This window comes from Diceros bicornis, chromosome 16, assembly GCF_020826845.1.
Source record: "Diceros bicornis minor isolate mBicDic1 chromosome 16, mDicBic1.mat.cur, whole genome shotgun sequence".
NCBI lineage: Eukaryota > Metazoa > Chordata > Mammalia > Perissodactyla > Rhinocerotidae > Diceros > Diceros bicornis.
Window position 1 is genome coordinate 39,390,353 of NC_080755.1, and position 18,638 is coordinate 39,408,990.

General features: G+C 47.6%; 1 protein-coding gene across 1 annotated transcript in view; it reads left to right on the plus strand.

Moving 5' to 3' along the window:
• The window catches only part of ARK2C (arkadia (RNF111) C-terminal like ring finger ubiquitin ligase 2C), a 104,525-nt gene extending 90,872 nt beyond the window's left edge, over positions 1–13,653 (plus strand). The window contains exons 3-8 of the mRNA XM_058557043.1: positions 1,080–1,190; positions 5,581–5,710; positions 7,466–7,570; positions 7,886–7,981; positions 12,702–12,808; positions 13,293–13,653. Of these exons, the coding sequence (XP_058413026.1) occupies positions 1,080–1,190; positions 5,581–5,710; positions 7,466–7,570; positions 7,886–7,981; positions 12,702–12,808; positions 13,293–13,410 (667 nt within the window). The 3' untranslated portion in view covers positions 13,411–13,653. The remainder of the gene's footprint in view (positions 1–1,079; positions 1,191–5,580; positions 5,711–7,465; positions 7,571–7,885; positions 7,982–12,701; positions 12,809–13,292) is intronic.
• Positions 13,654–18,638: the final 4,985 nt, after the last annotated feature.

Below are 18,638 nucleotides of genomic sequence, written 5' to 3' on the forward strand. Positions count from 1 at the left end.
ACGCTTTACACTCTTGAAAATTGTTGAGGGTTACAACGAGCTTCTGTGTCTGTGGGTTATGAACGTTGATACTTACCATATTAGAAAATAAAACAAATTTAAAAAATATTTATTACTTCATTCAAAAATACAATAACAAACTCATATGTCAACACCAATATCTTTTTGAAAAATAGCTATATATAAATGTAGTGAGAAGAGTTGCTTTTTTTTTTTTTACATATTTGCAAACCTCTTTAATGCTTGGCTTAATAGAAGACAGCTGTGTTCTCATGTCTGCTTCTGCATTCAATCTGTTGCAGAATCACATGTCAATCTGTCACATGCAGAATCACATGTCAATCTGTTTCTGGAAAATTCCACCATTCACTTGTGAGGGAATGAGAGTGAAAAAGCAAATAACATCATGGTCTTATTACAGTTTTCACCTCATAAACCCCATGAAAGAGGCTTGGGGACCACCATGGGTGCCTGAAGCATACTTTGAGAACTGCTGGACTAGATGATCTCTAAGGCACTAAGTGTCCATGTCTGTAGGGGTTGGGGTGCCTGGGACAAAAGGTGAGTGTTGTGGGAGGTCAGAGGGAGGAGAGGTCACCATGATCTGGAGTGTTCAGGGAGGCCTTCCTGGAGGAGGTGGGCTTTGACCTGGGCCATGAAAGCTGGGGAGAGCATGGAAAAGGGTGGAGGAGAGGAGAAGAGCATGGCAGGAGCAGAGGGGTGCACAGAGGTGAGAGAGCCTGCAGGAGGCAGATCTGTGGGTCTTAAAGACAGCCCACCAAGGACAGAGAGGAGTAGTAGGACAAGGAGCAGAGGAGGCAGAGAGTTTGGGTGGGGCCGAGTGACCTGTAGCAGACACACCATGGAGAGGCCCCAGTACAGTGGACAGCCTGGAGACAGGGGGAATGTCTGGATTATTGGCTGCTGCCCAGCTGGGGAGCTTCCTTGGAGTTTGCGAAGAGAGGTAAAGCTCTGTAGGCTGTGGGCTGGGGTTGGCTGGGGCGGCTCAGAGTTCCTGGGAGCTGGGCTGGCCCTGGGCAACCCCTGATGCCAAGGGCCCTCCTTCCCTTCCGGTGCAGGCGGAGTCAGGAGCGCATGTCTGTCCACCCCCACCGACTCCACCCCAGCTTCGACTTCGGCCACCAACTCCAGACGCCTCAGCCCAGGTATTTGGCTGAGGGCACCGACTGGTGAGTCTTTGGGGCCCCTGGGGGAGTAGGGAGGGAAGAGTTCTTACCTGATCCGTGGGGTTCCCGTTTCCTTCCTGTGAATGGTGCAAGAGGTCTAATCCTCAGGCCCCAGCCTTTGCCCTGTCCCAGCCACCCTCAGCGCCACGTGGCCCTCCCACTGGGCCTAGTTCTAGGAATTAGCTCACATATGGCTGGGTGCCATCATGTGCCCAGCCTGGGGCTTAGTACACATGGTCTTGTAGAGAAGGAGGGGACAGGGATACAAAACAGTTCCCAAGCTCAGTCAGGGCTGGAAACAAGTGGTCCCTGGGAGGAGGGCAGAAAGGAGCATCTCAGGAGCTGGGGGTGGTCAGGCAAGGAAGGGGTAGGCCTTGAGGGATCCACAGAGAAGTGCCAACAAGCCAGAACACAGGCTCATGGAGACAGAGCCAGCCGGGTTGGAGGCAAAGACTGGGGAGAGAAGCTGGGGAGAGAGGTTGAAGCTTTGTTGTGGTGTCTCTGTAGGCAATGGGCCCCTGAGAAGTCTTCCCACCATCTCCTGCACTCAGGACAGAGGTCTTTGTGGCCTGGGATGCAGTGTTGCTTGGTTTTGGATTCTTGGTCCCACTGGACTCTGATTCTAGCTCAGGGGAGGGCTGACCTAAACTGGGGTTGGATCCAAGCACTAAAACACTTGAAAAAGATATGCCGTTCACTGAAGTATTTAGAGGTCAAAAGCATCGTGCCTGCAACTTATTTTTAAATAGTTCAGAAAAAAAAATCCCTGGAGAAGTGTGTGTGTCTATGTATGGGTGTATGGATGGGTGGATGCATGGAGAGAGAAGGAAATGGAAATGCAGAAACATAGTAAAACGTTAACAATTGGGGAATCTGGGTGAAGGGTATCCAGGAATTCTTTGTGCTGTTCTTGCAACTTTGAGGTCAAAAAAAAAAATTGTTTTTAAGAATGTAAAAACAAACAAACAAAAAATCTCAATGGAAAGGGATGGACTATTAAAAAAAAATAAGTGTGCAGTTGTGTCATTTCTCAGCCATTTAGTCAGGCAAACTGGCTTAGTCAAAGGTCACTTACTGGACACCCAGGAGTGATTCAAAAGCAGGAGAGTTCTGGTTGATTGAATGTAAAGATGCTTCCAGGTGCAGGAAACAGTTGTTTTAACCTGTTCTGTTGTCTCCAGCCCGCTGCTGGTTCTCAGGTACACTCCGTTAAACTGAACACTCCTTTAAAAGATAGCTTGCACCGAGGTCAATTTCAGCCCAGCCTGTTTCTAATTAGCTGATTCAAATTAGGAAGATTTAATTGCAATTTGGACTGAATGCTGTCCCTTAGCAGGCAAGTCAATGCAGTTTAACTCAACTCAGCCTGCATGGAGCACCCAGGGCCCTCGCATATGGCTGAGTGACCTGAAGAAACACACAGGGTCCAGCGTGGCCAGTGGGACTGGACAGGTGACACAGGAGAGAGTGCTCCTGGGGAGGTGACAGGGGGAGCAGTGCAGGTGTTAGCACTGTCAGCTCTCTTTATTTAGCAGAGTCTCCTGGTCCTTCTTGCTCGTTCAATCACTCTGTGTTCCTGACCCCTGCTTGCCCTGAGGCACATAAAGACTGAGGCCCTGAGAAGCTGGTCTGTGCCCCAGCAGGGGACGCCGGGAGGCCCCTGCCCTGCCTGAGTCCCATCCATCTGGGTCCACCCCTGGGCCCTTTCTGCCCATCCTGTCCCCACTTCCCAAGTAGGAAGACCTTTCCAGAGGAGGAGGTGACAATTTCTCCTCCCTTGTAATTAGCTGTGCTCCAGGAAGGTGGACTGAGGACTAGTGGTGACAAGGCGCTTTTTGTCATTGTGACCATGCTAACTGTACTCCACCCCTCTTTTCCAGAGAGTCCTCTTCTGCCAGGAGATGTGCAGTCTTGAAATCAGATGATGGGAAATGCATGATAGGAGAGGCCACTCCCATCCCCTTGCAAGGAGCCCTGGGAGGGAGGAGGTGGGGAGAGTGTCAGCACCCCTTCCCCTCTTCCTTTAGAGAACCATCAGAAACCTCTGAATTCTGCCCTAGGTCATTCTAGAAATTGAGCTGCAGGCCACAAGACCCTGCCGCACTTTTGGGGCAAGCTTCCTGGGAAGAACGTAAGGGTCTACGTAGCAACCAGACCACACCACGCTTCAAGGCCATTGACAGTGTTTGAAAATAAAGTTCAGTTTGATGTTCAGACACAACTGATAAGAACTGTGCATTGAGACAATGTCCACAAGAACTCTCCAGGGCACCGTTCTGGGTACCCTGTGACTGCAGGTCTGTGGGGTATTTCTATGACCCTTTCCAAACTCAGCTAGGTTCTCACAGGCTGGTGGGAAGAGCAGAAAGGTGGGAGACACTGCCTCTCCGGGGGCTGATGTCTCCTCGGGGAAAGTCCCCACCCAGGCTTCTTTAGGGTCCGAGGAACATCCCCTGTTCAGGGATCCTGGGTCCAGGAAGGAATTTTCTGATGAGACGGTCAAAGGGGGATTCCAGAGCCCGCCCAGGCCCAACCTGGGTAGATCATCCCGCTCATCTGAGAGCTGAGGTGCCTTTCGCTTCTCCAGTCAACATTCTTGGAATCGGGGTGACTCTGTTCCAAGTTCCTTGAGACTTTGCTTTTGGTAGAATTCCCTGAACATCTTTGCTGCTTTGAGTTTGCTGGGCTCCCTGAGACCGCTGGTAAATGATGAGAGTTGGAGCTTCTGCCACATGGAGCTTCTGCCCTGTGGAACTCTTTTCCCGGAGGCAGGTCAATGGGATGAGCCCCAGCAAGGGGCAGAAACCCTGGTGGCCCTAAGTGGCTAGCCCAGGACCATGGCTGCCCTTCTTCAGGCCTCAGATGGGCCAGCAGAAATGAGTGGCTGGATTAGAGGAATTCTATGTTTGTTTCCAACTGGCTCCAAGAGTTTAGCTCATTTCTCAAATGACAGACTCATTGGAGTTATTCCAGGGATCCAGGCTTATATCTATAGGAAATATAGGAATATATACACATCATAATAAATATACATCAGGGTTGGAAGCAGAAATTCCTTTAATGTCCCTCATATATATATACACACACACACACACACACACATATATATTTAATGTATTTGTTGCAGAAATCAGGCTGTTTTCTAGTAGAGTTTCCCCTTATCAGATTTTGCTGGTTACACTCTGGTGCTATCACTTAAGATGTTCCTCAATTTCCATTGTTCCTTATACATTGGCACTTAGATCAAGACTTGAGCAGATTCAGGTTCAGCTCTTATTTCTTGGCAAAAATACTTCATAGGTGGCGGCAGGTTCTTCCAGCAGAAAGCTGGTTGTCTCTCCTCCTGTGATGTTAGTAGCAATTGATGATCTTTGCCTAGATCCTTTACTTCTTTAGGGGTTGCAAAAAGGTGACAAATAATTCAATCATTCTTTACTCATTTATTAGCTAGAAAACTTTTATAAATGAGATGTCCCTTCATCAACCATTTGGTTACCCTGAAGCAGTTAATAGAGGAGAGGCAGGGTAAATGCTCAGTTCTTTCCCTTTATTGACTAGTTTTCAAAGTGAAGAGTTGGCTCCCCAGCATCCTTCAATGGGTCCAGTTTCCTTTGGCATCTTTTCACTCTCATGGATTTGAACCTAGTTGACGTACTTCAGTCTATTGCAGTTATGCTCGTTGATGTGGGGATTGTCCAATCTCTGGCCAGTGGGAGCCTCCTCAGGATGCTTCCTGAATCCTTTTGACTTGACCCTGGTCGTGTTTGATAACTTCCTTGCTTTCAGTTATGACAAGATGTTTCAATCTCGTTTTGCACATTTTCTGCCCCAGACCTGAAATCAGCCATTTTCCGAGGAGCCCTGGCTCCTTTTCAGTTGCATTAATTGATTAATTTTTAAGTGAAATGAGTTTCCCTATATTTTGGGGGTGGGAGGTGGGAAGGGGTCCAGGATAGCTATTCCTGCCTCACAGCTGTAGAGGTCTCTTTTCTGTTGTTTTCTCAAAGTGGTAAAAGTATGCCCTCTGCTCCCCCCTCCACTCTGTCTGAACTTGTCTTTCCTTTACTCTGTAACCCTGATTTGCTGTTTGGATCCTTCTTTCTGCATTTCTCTTGGGGAAGGGCTTTGTCTAGGGAGATCACTTTGCTGCACTAGTTTCAGAGTTTTATGGGGTCTAGACTGTTCTAGCTCCTTCAGACCTTGAGAGCCCTTTCCTTTCTGCATCTCAGTCTCCTTCACCATAAAGAGAGGGGAAGGGCTAGTGAGGTGCCCCTTGCAGCTCTGGCAGTTTGTGACTCTGATTCTACTCAGCGGGCTTGATGTCTGAGGTCCCTTCTGCACCGTGATGGCTGAGTCACACCACCTGTGGTTCACTGTGGCCATGTCCCCACAGGGATCTCAGTGTGGACGCCGGCTTGAGTCCTGCTCAGTTCCAGGTGCGGCCCATCCCTCAGCACTATCAGCATTACCTAGCGACTCCTCGAATGCACCACTTTCCCCGAAACTCCTCCTCCACGCAGATGGTGAGTGAAAGGGCTTTGCCAGGACACCGACTCCTTGCTGCCTGGTGGGGGCCAATGGTGGGCTGAGGTCTGCAGCTCCCGCTGTATCCCTCTCCTCCGTGTCCCTGTCCCCTGTGTCCCCTCTCTGTGTCCCTCCCCCCTGTGTCGTTCTCCCCGGTGTCCTGCTCCCAGGCAGCTTAACTGTTGCTCTCCCCTTCCAGCTTCTGTGGCTTGAAAGGGAAAGAAAGAGAACCTGCTAGACTGAAGCTAGTACTATGGACAGGACTGGGTGGGCCCTGGAGGGGTGGAAAGGGACTGTGTAGCATCTGTGGTCTGTGGGGAAAAGGCTCAGGGCAAAGAGTGGGCAGGGAAGTCCCTGGACTCCATATGACCTCATTTAGTTAATTTCTTAGAGTCGGTGCCTCCCTGGGCTTTGGTTTTACTTATCTGTGAAATGGGATGAAGACGCCCGCCTCGTCCATCTCACAGGACTGGCATAGGAACAAAAGAGACCCCAGAGGAAGCCCCTGGGCCTGGCCTGCTGATCCAGTCCTGCTTTCTGCAGGGGGCAGCCTTCATTGCTGCAGGGGGCTGCAACTACCAAGGATCAGATTGGGTGCGGGGGGCCTTCTCCTTCCTGGCGTTGCAAGCTGCACGGAATGAAGGCAAAGATATTCATTAAAGCAGCAAAAGGCTGATGAAAACTCTTCTTATTTCCAGATGGCTTCCTCATGTTGCTGCCCTGAAGCATAATTCCTCCCTTCCAGCCCTTGCCCCTCCATTGGGCACGCAGCGCCTCTGTCTCCTTATTTGTAGAATGAGAGGCTGGGACAAGTAATTCTGGAAGTCCTTGTCAGCTCTGAGGTTCTGTGGTTTGCGTTATGAAGCCCCATCTTCTAAGAATAAAAGCTAACATTTATTGAGCACCTACTGCATACCAGGCACTGTTCTAAGCACTTTACATGAATTATCTCATTGAAACCTTTCAGTAGCCCCACACAAAAAGGTATTATCCTATTTTACAGTTTGGCAAACCAAGGCATAGAAGGGTTAAGGAACTGGCCCAGAGTCATACAGTGAGTAAGTTGAGCAGCTGGGATGGAAACCTGGCCCCTCTGACTCACAGGCTGGATGAGGGTGAAGTGAGTGAGGCAGGGCCATGCAAGTATAGGGCCAGATCCTGTCTTTACTTAAAATTTTGATATTCTGTTCATTATGGATTTTTTGCATTAATTTTTTTTAAATATTGCATTAAAATATTATTTATCTTGGTTCCTGAGTCTTTTGGTGCCCTTTTATATTTTGTGCCCTCACTTGCCCCACCCTAGTCTGGGCAATGCAGAGTAGAAGGGAAGGGAATGGACTGTGTACTCAACTGCCTGGGTTTAAAATAGCGATTCTGTCACTTGATGGCATAACTTGGTTCACTTACTTAATCTGTTTGAGTCTCATTTACCCTATCAGTAAAATGAGAATAGTAATTGCACCCACATTGTAGATCAGATGAGATAATTAAATAATTAAATTTGTGAAGGGCTCACCATGAAAATAAACGCCCAACTAGGTTATTTGTTACTTTATTGATTTTGTTATTCTTTCTGAGGCTGCTCCGGTATAAGCTTGGTTCTTGATGAGGAGGGGGACACAGGAGCAGGAAAGACGGCACTTCTGCCTGCAGCATCTCAGGAGTGTGCTGATTGGCTGTTATGGGAGGAAGAATTGGATGCTGGGCTCATTGAGCCTTGAATCCTATCCAAGGTATTTTCTCCCCAACAGGTCGTCCATGAAATCCGAAACTACCCTTACCCTCAGCTTCACTTCCTTGCTCTCCAGGGACTGAATCCCAGCAGACACACCTCCGCCGTGCGGGAGAGCTATGAGGTATGTTTCTCTGTCTGGGAACCCTCCTGCCAGCCTGGCTCCAACTGGGTTGGTGGAGATGCCATTATTGTTCATCCTCTCCTATCCCTTCTCCCTGCTGGTGAATAGGGCATGGGCACAGGGGAAGCCTCAGGCTTGAAAGTAAGAGAGAGAAAAAGAGAGATATTGTGGTCTTTCAGCATCTGACCAGCTCTTCCCAGTGGCTATGTGAATGCTTCCTGCTAACAAACATCTCTCAGTGCCCCTCCTCCTTATTGTGTGTATGTGTGTGTTTGAGCGTGCCCAGGACACACATCCACATTTTTCTCTTTGCAGGAGCTGCTGCAGCTCGAGGACAGGTTGGGAAATGTGACTCGGGGAGCTGTACAGAACACCATTGAGAGGTTCACCTTCCCCCACAAGTACAAGAAGGTGAGTCTGCCAGCAGGTCAGCCTGCACAGTTGGGGGGGGTGGGGAGTATGAGTTGTCTAGTTGACCTTGGCCTTGTTGTCCACCGAGGGGCACAGCCCAAAATCTAGAAGGCTTTGCTCTGGTTAGATGCGCTGAAGTTGCAATACCTTCCCAGGGTCTTCTCTCTTGCCTCTGGCAGGTGTGACCAGGAGGGAAGACAGGGGAGGGGGGGCGGGCCTCTCATCAGTAGAGGAGGAAGGCTGGGTATGTGTCTGTGCATATGGACTTGTGAGTGGGTGTATTAGCTAGGAGTGCAGGCATATAAATGTTTGTGTTTGAATGAGGTGGGCAAAGGGAACACCTGCACTGAAGGCTAAGATTTGCCTTAGAAAAGATTTCCAGGTCCAATCTCACATGAACAAATGGGCAACTAAGGCTCCAGAGGAGGGGTTTCCAATCCTGCCTGAGCATCAGGATCACCTGGGGAGCTTTTAAAGCCACAGACTCACAGCCTCTACCCTATGCCTATAGAGGTAGATGCTGCAAGGTAATTGGCCGGGAATCTGGGGTAGATTTAAGCCCGGGAATCTAAATTAAAAATTAAAAAATTTTTAATTAAAATAAATAAAAAATTTTGGAAGCAACCAAGATGTCCTTCAATAAGTGAATGGATAAACAAACTGTGGCACATCCATACAGTGGAATATTATTCCATGATAAAAAGAAATGAGCTATCAAGCCATGAAAATACATGGAGGAAACTTAAATGCATATTTCTAAGTGAAAGAAGCCACCCTGAAAAGGCTGCATGCTGTTTGATTCCAACTATATATCATTCTGAAAAAGGCAAAACCAGAGACAGTAAAAAGATCTGTCGTTGCCAAGGGGCTGTGGGGGAGGGAGGGAAGAATGAAGAGGTGGATCACAGAGGGTTTTGAGGGCAGTTAAACTATTTTGTATGGTACTGTAATGATGGACACATAACATTACACGTTTGTCAAAACCCGTGGAATGTACAATGCAAAGAATGAACCCTAACATAAATTAATGGACTTAGTTGACAATGGTGTATCACTATCAGTTCATCAATTGTAACAAATGTACCACACTAAAGCAAGGTGTTAATAATAGGGGAACCTGTGTGTGTATTGGGAGGAGGAGGAATATGGAAATGCACTGTACCTTTTGCTCAACTTTTATGTAAACTAAAACTGTTCTACAAAATAAAGTCTGTTATAAAAACAAACAAACAAATAATTTTTAAATTTCTCCCCTCCTGGAGGAGTTAAAAACTTGACAAGTGTTGAGAAACTTGGAACAGGAACATGCTCATCATGGTCAAACCAGAGCCTATCTTTACCTTCTCACGAGGCCCCAGGATGCATGGTTGAGAGCACTAGGTGTTGGAGTGAGACAGGGCCAGTTTTACTACTGTCTCAGTCAATTCAAGGTGCTGTAACAAAATACTACTGACTTGGGTGGCTTAAACAACAGACATTTATTTCTTACAGTTCTGGAGGCCAGGAAGTCCAAGATCAAGGCACCTACAGATTTGGTTCTTGGTGAGGGCTCTCTTTCTGACTTGTAGACAGCTGCCTTCTCTCTGTATCCTCACATGGTGGAGAGAGGAAGCTCTGGTGTCTTTTCCTCTTGTCTTAAGGGCACTAATCCCCTGATGGGTGGCTCCACCTTCATGACCTCATCTAAATCTAACTACCTTCCAAGGGCCCCACCTCCTAATACCATCACATTGGGAGTGAAGGCTTCAACATATGAATTTGGGGGGGACACAGACATCTAGTCCATAACCACCACTTACAGCTGTGTAACTTTGGACAACTTACTTGGCTTTTCTAGCCCCTCCCCTGCCCTTTTTACTGTAAAATGGGAAAGATATATTAGTAGCTACATAAGGGGTGCTCTGGGGATTCAGTGGGCAATGCAAGTACACAATTTAGCGTGGTGCCTGGGACCTGGTGAGTGCATAGGAATGGCGAGCTGCTCTCACCTTGAGATGGGGCTCATGTGTTCTAGGCTTGCCCAGGTGCCAGTGGCGTCAATGTCAAAGACCGTGAATCTTGCTCTCTGCAGCTCCTCATGGAGGAACTGGATTTATCCATAAGTGATTTTACCAACATTTGTTATCTATTATGTGTCAGCCATGGATAGTATGTTAATAGAGGAAATGACAGTATTTCAGTAATGAAGGCTGTCATTTCCATGGAGAAAATGGTCATTCTCTGGAGAGAGAGCTTTGAGCTATTGGAGAAGAGCACGGAGGGAATGAGGCGTGTTCAGGAGCCAGGAGCAGCTTCTACTTCCCTGTCTGGGGCCACATGCTTCACCTGCCACCATTTCAACAGGTCAGGAGGAGATAAGGAAGAAAACCAAACACTAAGAATGAAAAACTAAAATGGGTTGAACCAATGAGATAAAGAATCAAGCTAAAAAATTATGAGAATAAAGAAAGAATTAGTGGAATAAAAATATTAGAAATAAAGAATAAGAGAAATAAAGAATGAGAAATGATCAAGTCTAGGACCCAAATGAAATGTGAAAAAAAACTTTAAATATTTAAACTGAGAGTAAAATAATATAAAACAAAAAGGATATTTTTAAATGGTAATGATAGGAAAAGAACAAAAAATATAGAAAAAAATATATATAGTCAAATAGAAAAATATGAAAAGAATAAAAATTAGGAAAAGATATGAAAACAACATATAAAATTAAAATCAATAACATCAAAGTGAAAAGCAAATGTTATTGAAAATGAGAAGGTAAGGGGAAAAGGGATAAAATAAATACTAAATGAATAAATGCTGAAAAAGATATAGTTAAAAGTTGCATACATAATGAAAAGAGAAGAGAAAAACCAGAAGACCTAAAAGACTAAAAATACAAAAGAGGAAATAGGATAAGATTTAAAAAGAGAATAATTTAAAGAAATGTAGACCAGACATAGAAAAACAAGGTAAGAATATTAAGCTAAAATTAATTTATTTAATTTGTTATTTATTTTAATAATGTAATAATAAATATTTTATTTAATTAATTTTATAATTATAATTTTATAAAAATATAATAATAAATATTTTGTTTATTTATTTAATTTATTAGCCATAAAAATGAAATCATGAATAATAGTGGGGAAGAAAACAATAGAAAACAGGCAAGTAGTTGCGTCTTAATGGTTTCTTTTATAGAACATCCCTTTTCTTGCAGGGCCAGCTAAAAGAAGGTCACTCCTCCAGCCAACACAGCTGGGCTCTTAGGCAGGCAGATCATCATGACTCCATTCATAGTCAAAAGCCATGACAATTATGTGGGACTGTGGATGTACTTCTGGTTTTCTGGATTCTAGATAAGGCGATACCTATTGTAGTAGCCTTACATGGTTTGTGATGGGATATATAGGGCACAAGGAGGCTGAGAGCAGAAGGAATAGATTTTCTTGTATCTTCCAGCAAGGTGACAATATTCCCCAGACTACATCAGACTAAGGGACTTCAAAGCTTAGGACTAAGGATCAGAGTGGGGAGACCTGGCATCTAGGGCTGGCCCCAAGGTCGTGGTCATTCTCTGGGTGGCCTTCGTCTGGTGACTCCCGATTTTTCTCTTGGTCAAATGACCTTTAAGTCTGCTTATGCCTGGAGAGGAGACAGAAGGGCTAATTTTCTTCACATGGGTGTTATCAGACTGTTTCACTGCACAGCATGGAGAGGGGCGCATGAAAGGTGGGCTGCTTTCATTCACTGATTACATTCCTTCACCCCCAGAATATTTATTAAGCACTGGTGATGTACCTCTGCTTGGCCAAGTGTGGGGCAGTGCCTAAAGAAGAGTGAGCCATGGTCTACACCATCTAAGACTTAGAACTTTCTCCTTAGTTGTTAACTATATTCAAATAATTATCATAGAATTTGAAACAGGACAGTTAAAGTCAATAAGTTTAAACAGAGTGCCCGCATGATGTCTCACCTCGTGTTGGAACTGTGCCTATCTTAGAGGAACTTGCTGGATAGGAAGAGAAATCTAACAATATAAAATAACAGTGTGGTACAAATTACAGATGTAATGCCAAGTTGAGGAATTTTGCCTTCGTCTAGTAATGAATGAATAAATGAATATGCATTAGTGAGTGAAAGGAAGGAAGGCAGGAAGGAAGGAAGGGAGGGAGGGAGGGAGGGAGAAAGAAAGGAAAGAAGAATGGATGGATGGATGGATGAATGGATGGATGGATGGATGGATGGATGAAGTATGCCAGACCTGAAAGTGGAGGAAGAAGCCTGGAGGCAGAGATCTAGTTTGGAAAGGGTGTAAGGAGGAGTGAAGAGCACGAGGGGAACAGAAAAGGGAAAGCTGTTTATGCACAGCCATTGTTTTGCAAATGGTTGATTCATTAGGTACCCAATTCCTTTCCAAACTCTATGCCCCTAGGACAGCATAAACTTTATGTCTGGGAAATAAATTACATGAGACAACAAAAGGCCAACTTAACTTGGCCTCTTCCTCCCTTGGCTTTAACACTCTGTATCCTGCAGCAAGGAGGAAGGTTGGGAGGAGGCAGGGAGAAGGGTCTGGGAAGAGCAAAGGAGTCTGGGTGTTACTTAGGAACTTAAAGAGACTGACTCACAAGGAAGAGGAGGCTGCAAGGGACTGGGAAGCTGTGGATGAAAGACAATGGCCACCAGGTGAGTCTGCTCCAGGTAACGAATGCTCTTCCTCTGCTTCTCGTAGCGAAGACCCCAGGATGGCAAGGGCAAGAAGGAAGAGGGGGAGGAGTCAGACACAGATGAGAAATGCACAATCTGTCTGTCTATGCTGGAAGATGGAGAAGATGTGAGGTAAGAGGTTGGACTCTTCCATTCTATCTTGGGTGTTGGTGATCACTCCTGTGCTATGTGTCAGGGGTGGGGGTGCTTGTTTGCTTGTAGGTGTATGTGTGAGAGTGTGCCAAGTGTGCCATAGTGTGCTTTGTGGTTGTTCTAGGAACATTCTAGATGTGTGGTGCCCATGGGTGTGGACTCCTGGACACGAAGTGTAAGAGAACAGAGTGCTGTTTGGCCTGGATGGCTCTAAGACAAAGTCATGGCTTTGTTGCAGGCTGAGCTGAAAGGGCTGTATGGGGAAGGGCTTCCGTGCACAACTTCCCATCCCAGCCACAGCCTCACTCCATGACAGGCCTCCCAAGGCCCTCTTTGGCCAATCCTCCAGTGGTCCCGGGTATGGGATCCTGAGCCTCTCAGTTGCCTGTATCCCTCAGCTCCTGGCACAGCCCCAGGCACCTTCCCTCTGACCACTCCTCTGCCTCTCCCTCCTGTCTTCCAGGCGCTTACCCTGTATGCATCTCTTTCACCAACTATGCGTGGACCAATGGCTCGCCATGAGCAAGAAATGCCCCATCTGCCGAGTGGACATTGAGACACAACTGGGAGCCGACAGCTGAGGGAAGAATTAGCCAGTGGACGCCCCATTTTCCTTCACCAGGTCCCCCCACGGCCATAGCCCTTGCAGCCAAACTTTGCCTTCTGAGCCATTTGATGTAGAGGATAAGCCTGCAAGCACATTTTGTGGAAAGAGGAGTTGGTGGTATCAGTGTCTGAGGGAAAGGAGGGGGTGGGGGGAGGACCCACCCATCCAGAATGGTGACTGCCCCCATCTGCCTCGCCTCATGGGAGGGAGGGAGCTGGCCGTGCCCGGAGCAGGGGTGGGAAGGGGGGGCCCACGCTGCTGAGAATCTTGATGTGATCCTGAAGATCCTAGCTGATAGACCGGCCCCTCAATCCTGTCCTTTGAAGGATTGTATATATACCTCTCGACCACGTAGAAACCATGTAGGGGTCTCTAGCTATTTCTGTGGATGGCAGCCGGAGCATGTTAGCTTAAGAAAAATGTTGTGTGTGGTGCTCTAGTCATCTTGTGGTGGACATGTCGCTATTACCGAATTCGCACCAAATATTTCTCATTGAGTTTCTTGTTTTGGTGCCTGACTGAACCAACCAACGACAGCCCAAATCTTCCCGTCTTTAGGAGAAAAAAGGAAAAAGGAATCAAAGGTGGAAAAAAAAAGCCAAATCCTGTTTACGGTGAAAAAGGATTTTTTTTCACCCAGGTTGGGAGGCGGGAGGGGGGTTCTCGTTTTGTTTTTGGTTTTGTGTTTTCCTTTGCTTTTGTTTTTCTCATGTTTACAGTGCATGGAGTATGGAGAGGGGCATCTGGGAAAGGGCAGAACTGGAAAAGGAGCAGAGGGGGGTCTTCAATGGGCCTCTGAGGGGCTCAGCCGAGGTTGGGAAGGCAGAGTTTGAGTAGGTGAAGAGGAGAAGTCTGTCTTGAAGGAGGGCCCCAAGTTTCGGAGCCGATCTGCTGAGCTCCAGCCATCCCTCTGGTTCCACACTGAACCAGGATGGGGCCACCCTTCAGCAAGAGTTGCCCGGTGTTCTCAGAGCCAGGATGCCCCTGCTCATGCCAACTTCTTCCTTTTGGCTGTGCTCATGCCCTGATACAAAGAGGCAATTTGGCCACTGCCTCCCTATGCAAAAAAATAACCGTATGCTGAAAATAAGATAGCATAGGTGATGGACACTTGGTCTTGGCCAGAGTACTCTCCACTAGCACTCAGGGGCTGAGGTCAAACTCCGTGGACCTTGAGGAGGACCTTCAGCTTCCTTTGGGACGTCTCAAATCCTGATAGAGTCCCTCCCAGATGGCCCCGGCCCTGAGACTGTGTTGGCTGGGTTTGGGAGGCCCTGTGTCCCTAGCTTCTGGCTCTTTCTCTGACTCTTTGATAACCTTGGGCAAGTCCATTTCTTTCTCTGTGCCTCAGTTTCCTTCTCCCTAGAGTGGGGAGAAACAACAGTGCATCCCCATTTCCACTTCCTCTACCTCACCTAGATGTTGTGAGGATTAGTAATATCTGCCCAATGCATTCTCTGCTCTCTCCTGGGAAGCCCCTTGGGGTTTAGGGATGAGGGGTGGTGGGAGAGACAGACCTGGAAGTTCCAAGTGGCACCACGCAGTGTGTCTTTCTGCACCACCTCACAATTTTTCTGAACCTCAAAGGGAGCAGAGATGGGAGGACAGAAGAATAGAGATGGGAAAATCCACCAAATTCCAACCCCAACCCAACTTTCCTTATCCACATGTGGAAAACACCAGCTCAGCTGGAACTCTGCTCTCTTTCTTTGCCCCTCTCCCTCCTCCTCTCCCAAATTTGCACTGCCCTCAAAGCTTCCCTCCCCTCACCCCTTACCCCAGTCTCAATGCCCTTCTATCAATAAGAGAAGACTAAGAAGGACAAGATACTTAACACATACATGAAGAAATTCCGTAAGGTTAAGGAAATCTGAGTCTGCATTGCTGCTAGAAAGGGGAAAACGAGGACCAACGGGTAAAAATGACTGGGAGGCAGATTTTGGCTTGAGATAGAACCTTTGAGCACAACCGGAGGTGTCAAGTGGAAGGATGGCTGCTCTGCACACCTGCAGGCAGAGAGTGGGGGACATGGCTTCTGCTGGGAGGGCTACTCAAAGATCTTCCTCAGACTAAGGCAATGTTGACTGAGGTGCTGGGAGAGCCAATAGCAAAGAAGATGATATCCTGCCTTGAGGAGCTAACAGTCTAGCTGAGGAGCCAAGACACGTACAATAGTGCAAAAATGGTGAATAGTCTGCTTCAGGGTTAACAGCAACGAGCATTACATTGTCCCATTTGGTGATTCCAGAGTGTGAACAGTGTCTCCTGAGCTAAAGGCTGGAAACTCCACCAGTGGGGACAGTACTTCTGAGTCAGGATTTCAGAGTAAGCTTGGAATTCTCCCAACCCTGCTTGGACCCAGAGGCAGCCAAGATGATCTAGGGAAGGTCACTCCCCTCTTGGTCTCGGCTTCTGCTCTTCTCTCTGAGACTGGTTTGAAAGGCCAGCAGGTACAGGGGGTCAGTGGGGTGGCCAGATGGAGGGAGAGCTGGTGTCTTGGGATCCAGTCTTGGCTCTTCACTGACTAGGTGGCCCATGCTGGGAACCCCTCTTTGTGTCTGTGGGCCTCAGTTTCCTCAGCTGTAACACAAGGAGGCTGGATTGGAGGCTTGCTAAATTTCCTTCCAACACTCACATTCTCTGATCCTCCCTAACATCAACACATCTTTCAAGTCGGTAGAGCTGTGTGCCAACTGAACTATTGAAAATGACTTTCTGTGGACACCAACATCTGTTTCAGAGGCTGAGAGTGGGGTGTGGTCCCCTCCTTCCTCCCCATTCTCTGCAGGCTCCCTGAGTGCCCCAGGCTAACATTAGGCACTGACTGGGGTGGGGGTCACCTAGAGCGGGAGAGATCAGCTGCTGACTTTGGGGGTAGATCCCAAAGCCCCCCACTTCCCCATCTTTCTGGGGCCCTTGTACTCTGCAGGTGGGTCCAGGAGGTGACAAGGACTCATGCTCCTCCCAGCTCCCGGCTTCCTTAGCCGAGCAGCCGGGCAGCCATCTGGGTGAGAGGAGAGGAGAGAAGGCTGTGCTTCTGCTCCCATGAAGCCCTCTTCGCCAGTTGTCCGTGAGCCTGGGAAGAGTGGAGAAGAGGCAGGCTCAGGCCTCAGCATCTCACACCCACCACCTCCAGGAGAGGAGACCCCTGGTAGTCCTCCTGCTCAACTCAAGGGACTCCAACCCTTTCTTGACTGAGACGCATGAGTGCCTTCTGGGGCGAGAGCTGCCCCAGGGTTCAAGTTGGGCCTCCTAGCCACAGCCCTGGCGGCAGCAGGTGCACCGAGGACGCCAATCAATGAAACCAACGCCAGGAGCCCGGCTGGCGTGGGCAGAGGTCGCCGGAGGGCCGCGGGGCTCCTCCACTAGCCGGGACCCCCTCGGGCCCTGAAGCCCTTGCCCACCACCTGTGGCAGGACTCAAGCTCCTCTTCTATGTTCCTAGCCTCCGTGCAAGTATTCTTAACTCTTTACGCCTAATGAACAAGCACAGTTTTTTCAATGGTGAAGAAAAAGCACCAGATTTTTTTTTCTTGAAGAAATCCCCCAAACCCTCCGCCTGCCGGTGGGACAAACACTCCCCGTGTGGGGCTGTAGCAACGTCTGTCAGGTCCCCCCTCGTGTTTCATCTCCTGCGCGCGTAGAGCAAATGCTAGAGCGATTTCAGCTGATAGAAAAACAAAAATGAAAAAAAAAAACACAAAAAACAAAAAACATGGCACGTTGCTAGTTTACAGGGTTTTGTGAGTTTAAATGCCTTATATTTAACAATCATAATTTATGACTAACTTGTAGATATCGTGGGTTCTTATTTAATTATTTTTATAGTTGTTTTGCATTTTTAATTATAATTTATTTATTTAGAAAGGATACTAATTTTTTTTATTACTCCTATTACCTCATTTTGGCGTTGTTTCTGGGAGTGGAATGCTTTGCATGCATTGGTACGATGACAAACAACTACGAATACAAAAAAAAATTTAAATAAAATTCTGCGAACTTTATTTCGTCCAAACTATCAGGGTGTGTGATTGCAAGCTGTCCTACTGTGGTGCTGGCCTCTTGGGATACATTCCATACGAAATGCAAACCTTGATTCTGTATGCTGTGATCTAGTGAAAAACTCCAATATAGTGACTGTATTTAGCACATATATAAATATAATTTGCACTCGTCAGCAGACTGGGGTAATCCTTTCACTTGCTACCCTTCCCCACCCAAGCCCCACCATCATTAACCTGTTTTTCCTTCTTCCTTGGCCCTTGCCTCAACCTCCATCCTCTGAAGAAGGTCCGAGGGCACTAAAGGTCACTCTCTCCACCTGGCCTCCAAATCTCTCTGCTTCCAGAATTAGGCCCTTTGGACATGACCAGCAGGAGCATTTGAAAGCCAAAAAGCCTGATTTATTAAAATTAGGCTGGACTGGGGTTTTCAGACCAGCTCTACTGTAAATTTCCCAGTGACCTTGAGCAAGTCACTTGGCCTCCCTGAGTCTCAGTTTTCTGGAGTCAGGGGGGTGAGCTGGAGGATCTCTAGGGTCCCTCAGACTCCAATAGAATATGACCTAAATCTGGGGGGAGACCGCCATGCTGTGCCATCTTACCCTCTCAGGAGAGAGAAGAGGGAAGGAGAAAGGCTGGAGGGAGGAGGGAAGGAGAAGAAAAAAAAAAAGGAGAGGAAGAGAGTGGACTGAGAATCTATCCAGCGGATTTGCTGGAGGAGACATCCGGAAGGGTTTTCGTCCTTTTATATGCAGCATCCTGTGGGCGACAGAGAGGCAGATTAGGCGGATGCATCCCTGGACACGGGACATGCACTTTTACAAGGTCATTTGGAGAGTGAGCTGAAATTCACATCTTGTTAGATAGGGGGATGGGGGAGGCAGAATATAAGCCCCAAACCATGGTGTTTGGGATTGGCACTCCAGTTCCGTCATCTCTTGGAGCATTTGTTGTTGAGGCATCACCCTTGACAATAGGCTGGGACACAGATTTTGGACTCATGGTCTCTCCTCCCCAGCATCTCCTCCTTCACCCTCTGCCGTTGCTTCATGGGGGCTGTGGACAGGAGAGCTGCTATGGAGGATGGGATGGGGTGGGCGCTCCAGTCTCCCTGCCCCCGAGAAGGAGTGCTAGGGGAGGGTTTGAGGAAGCAGTGGCCACAATGGCTGGCACAGCAGTAAGCTCAGATGCCTTTGAGCCAA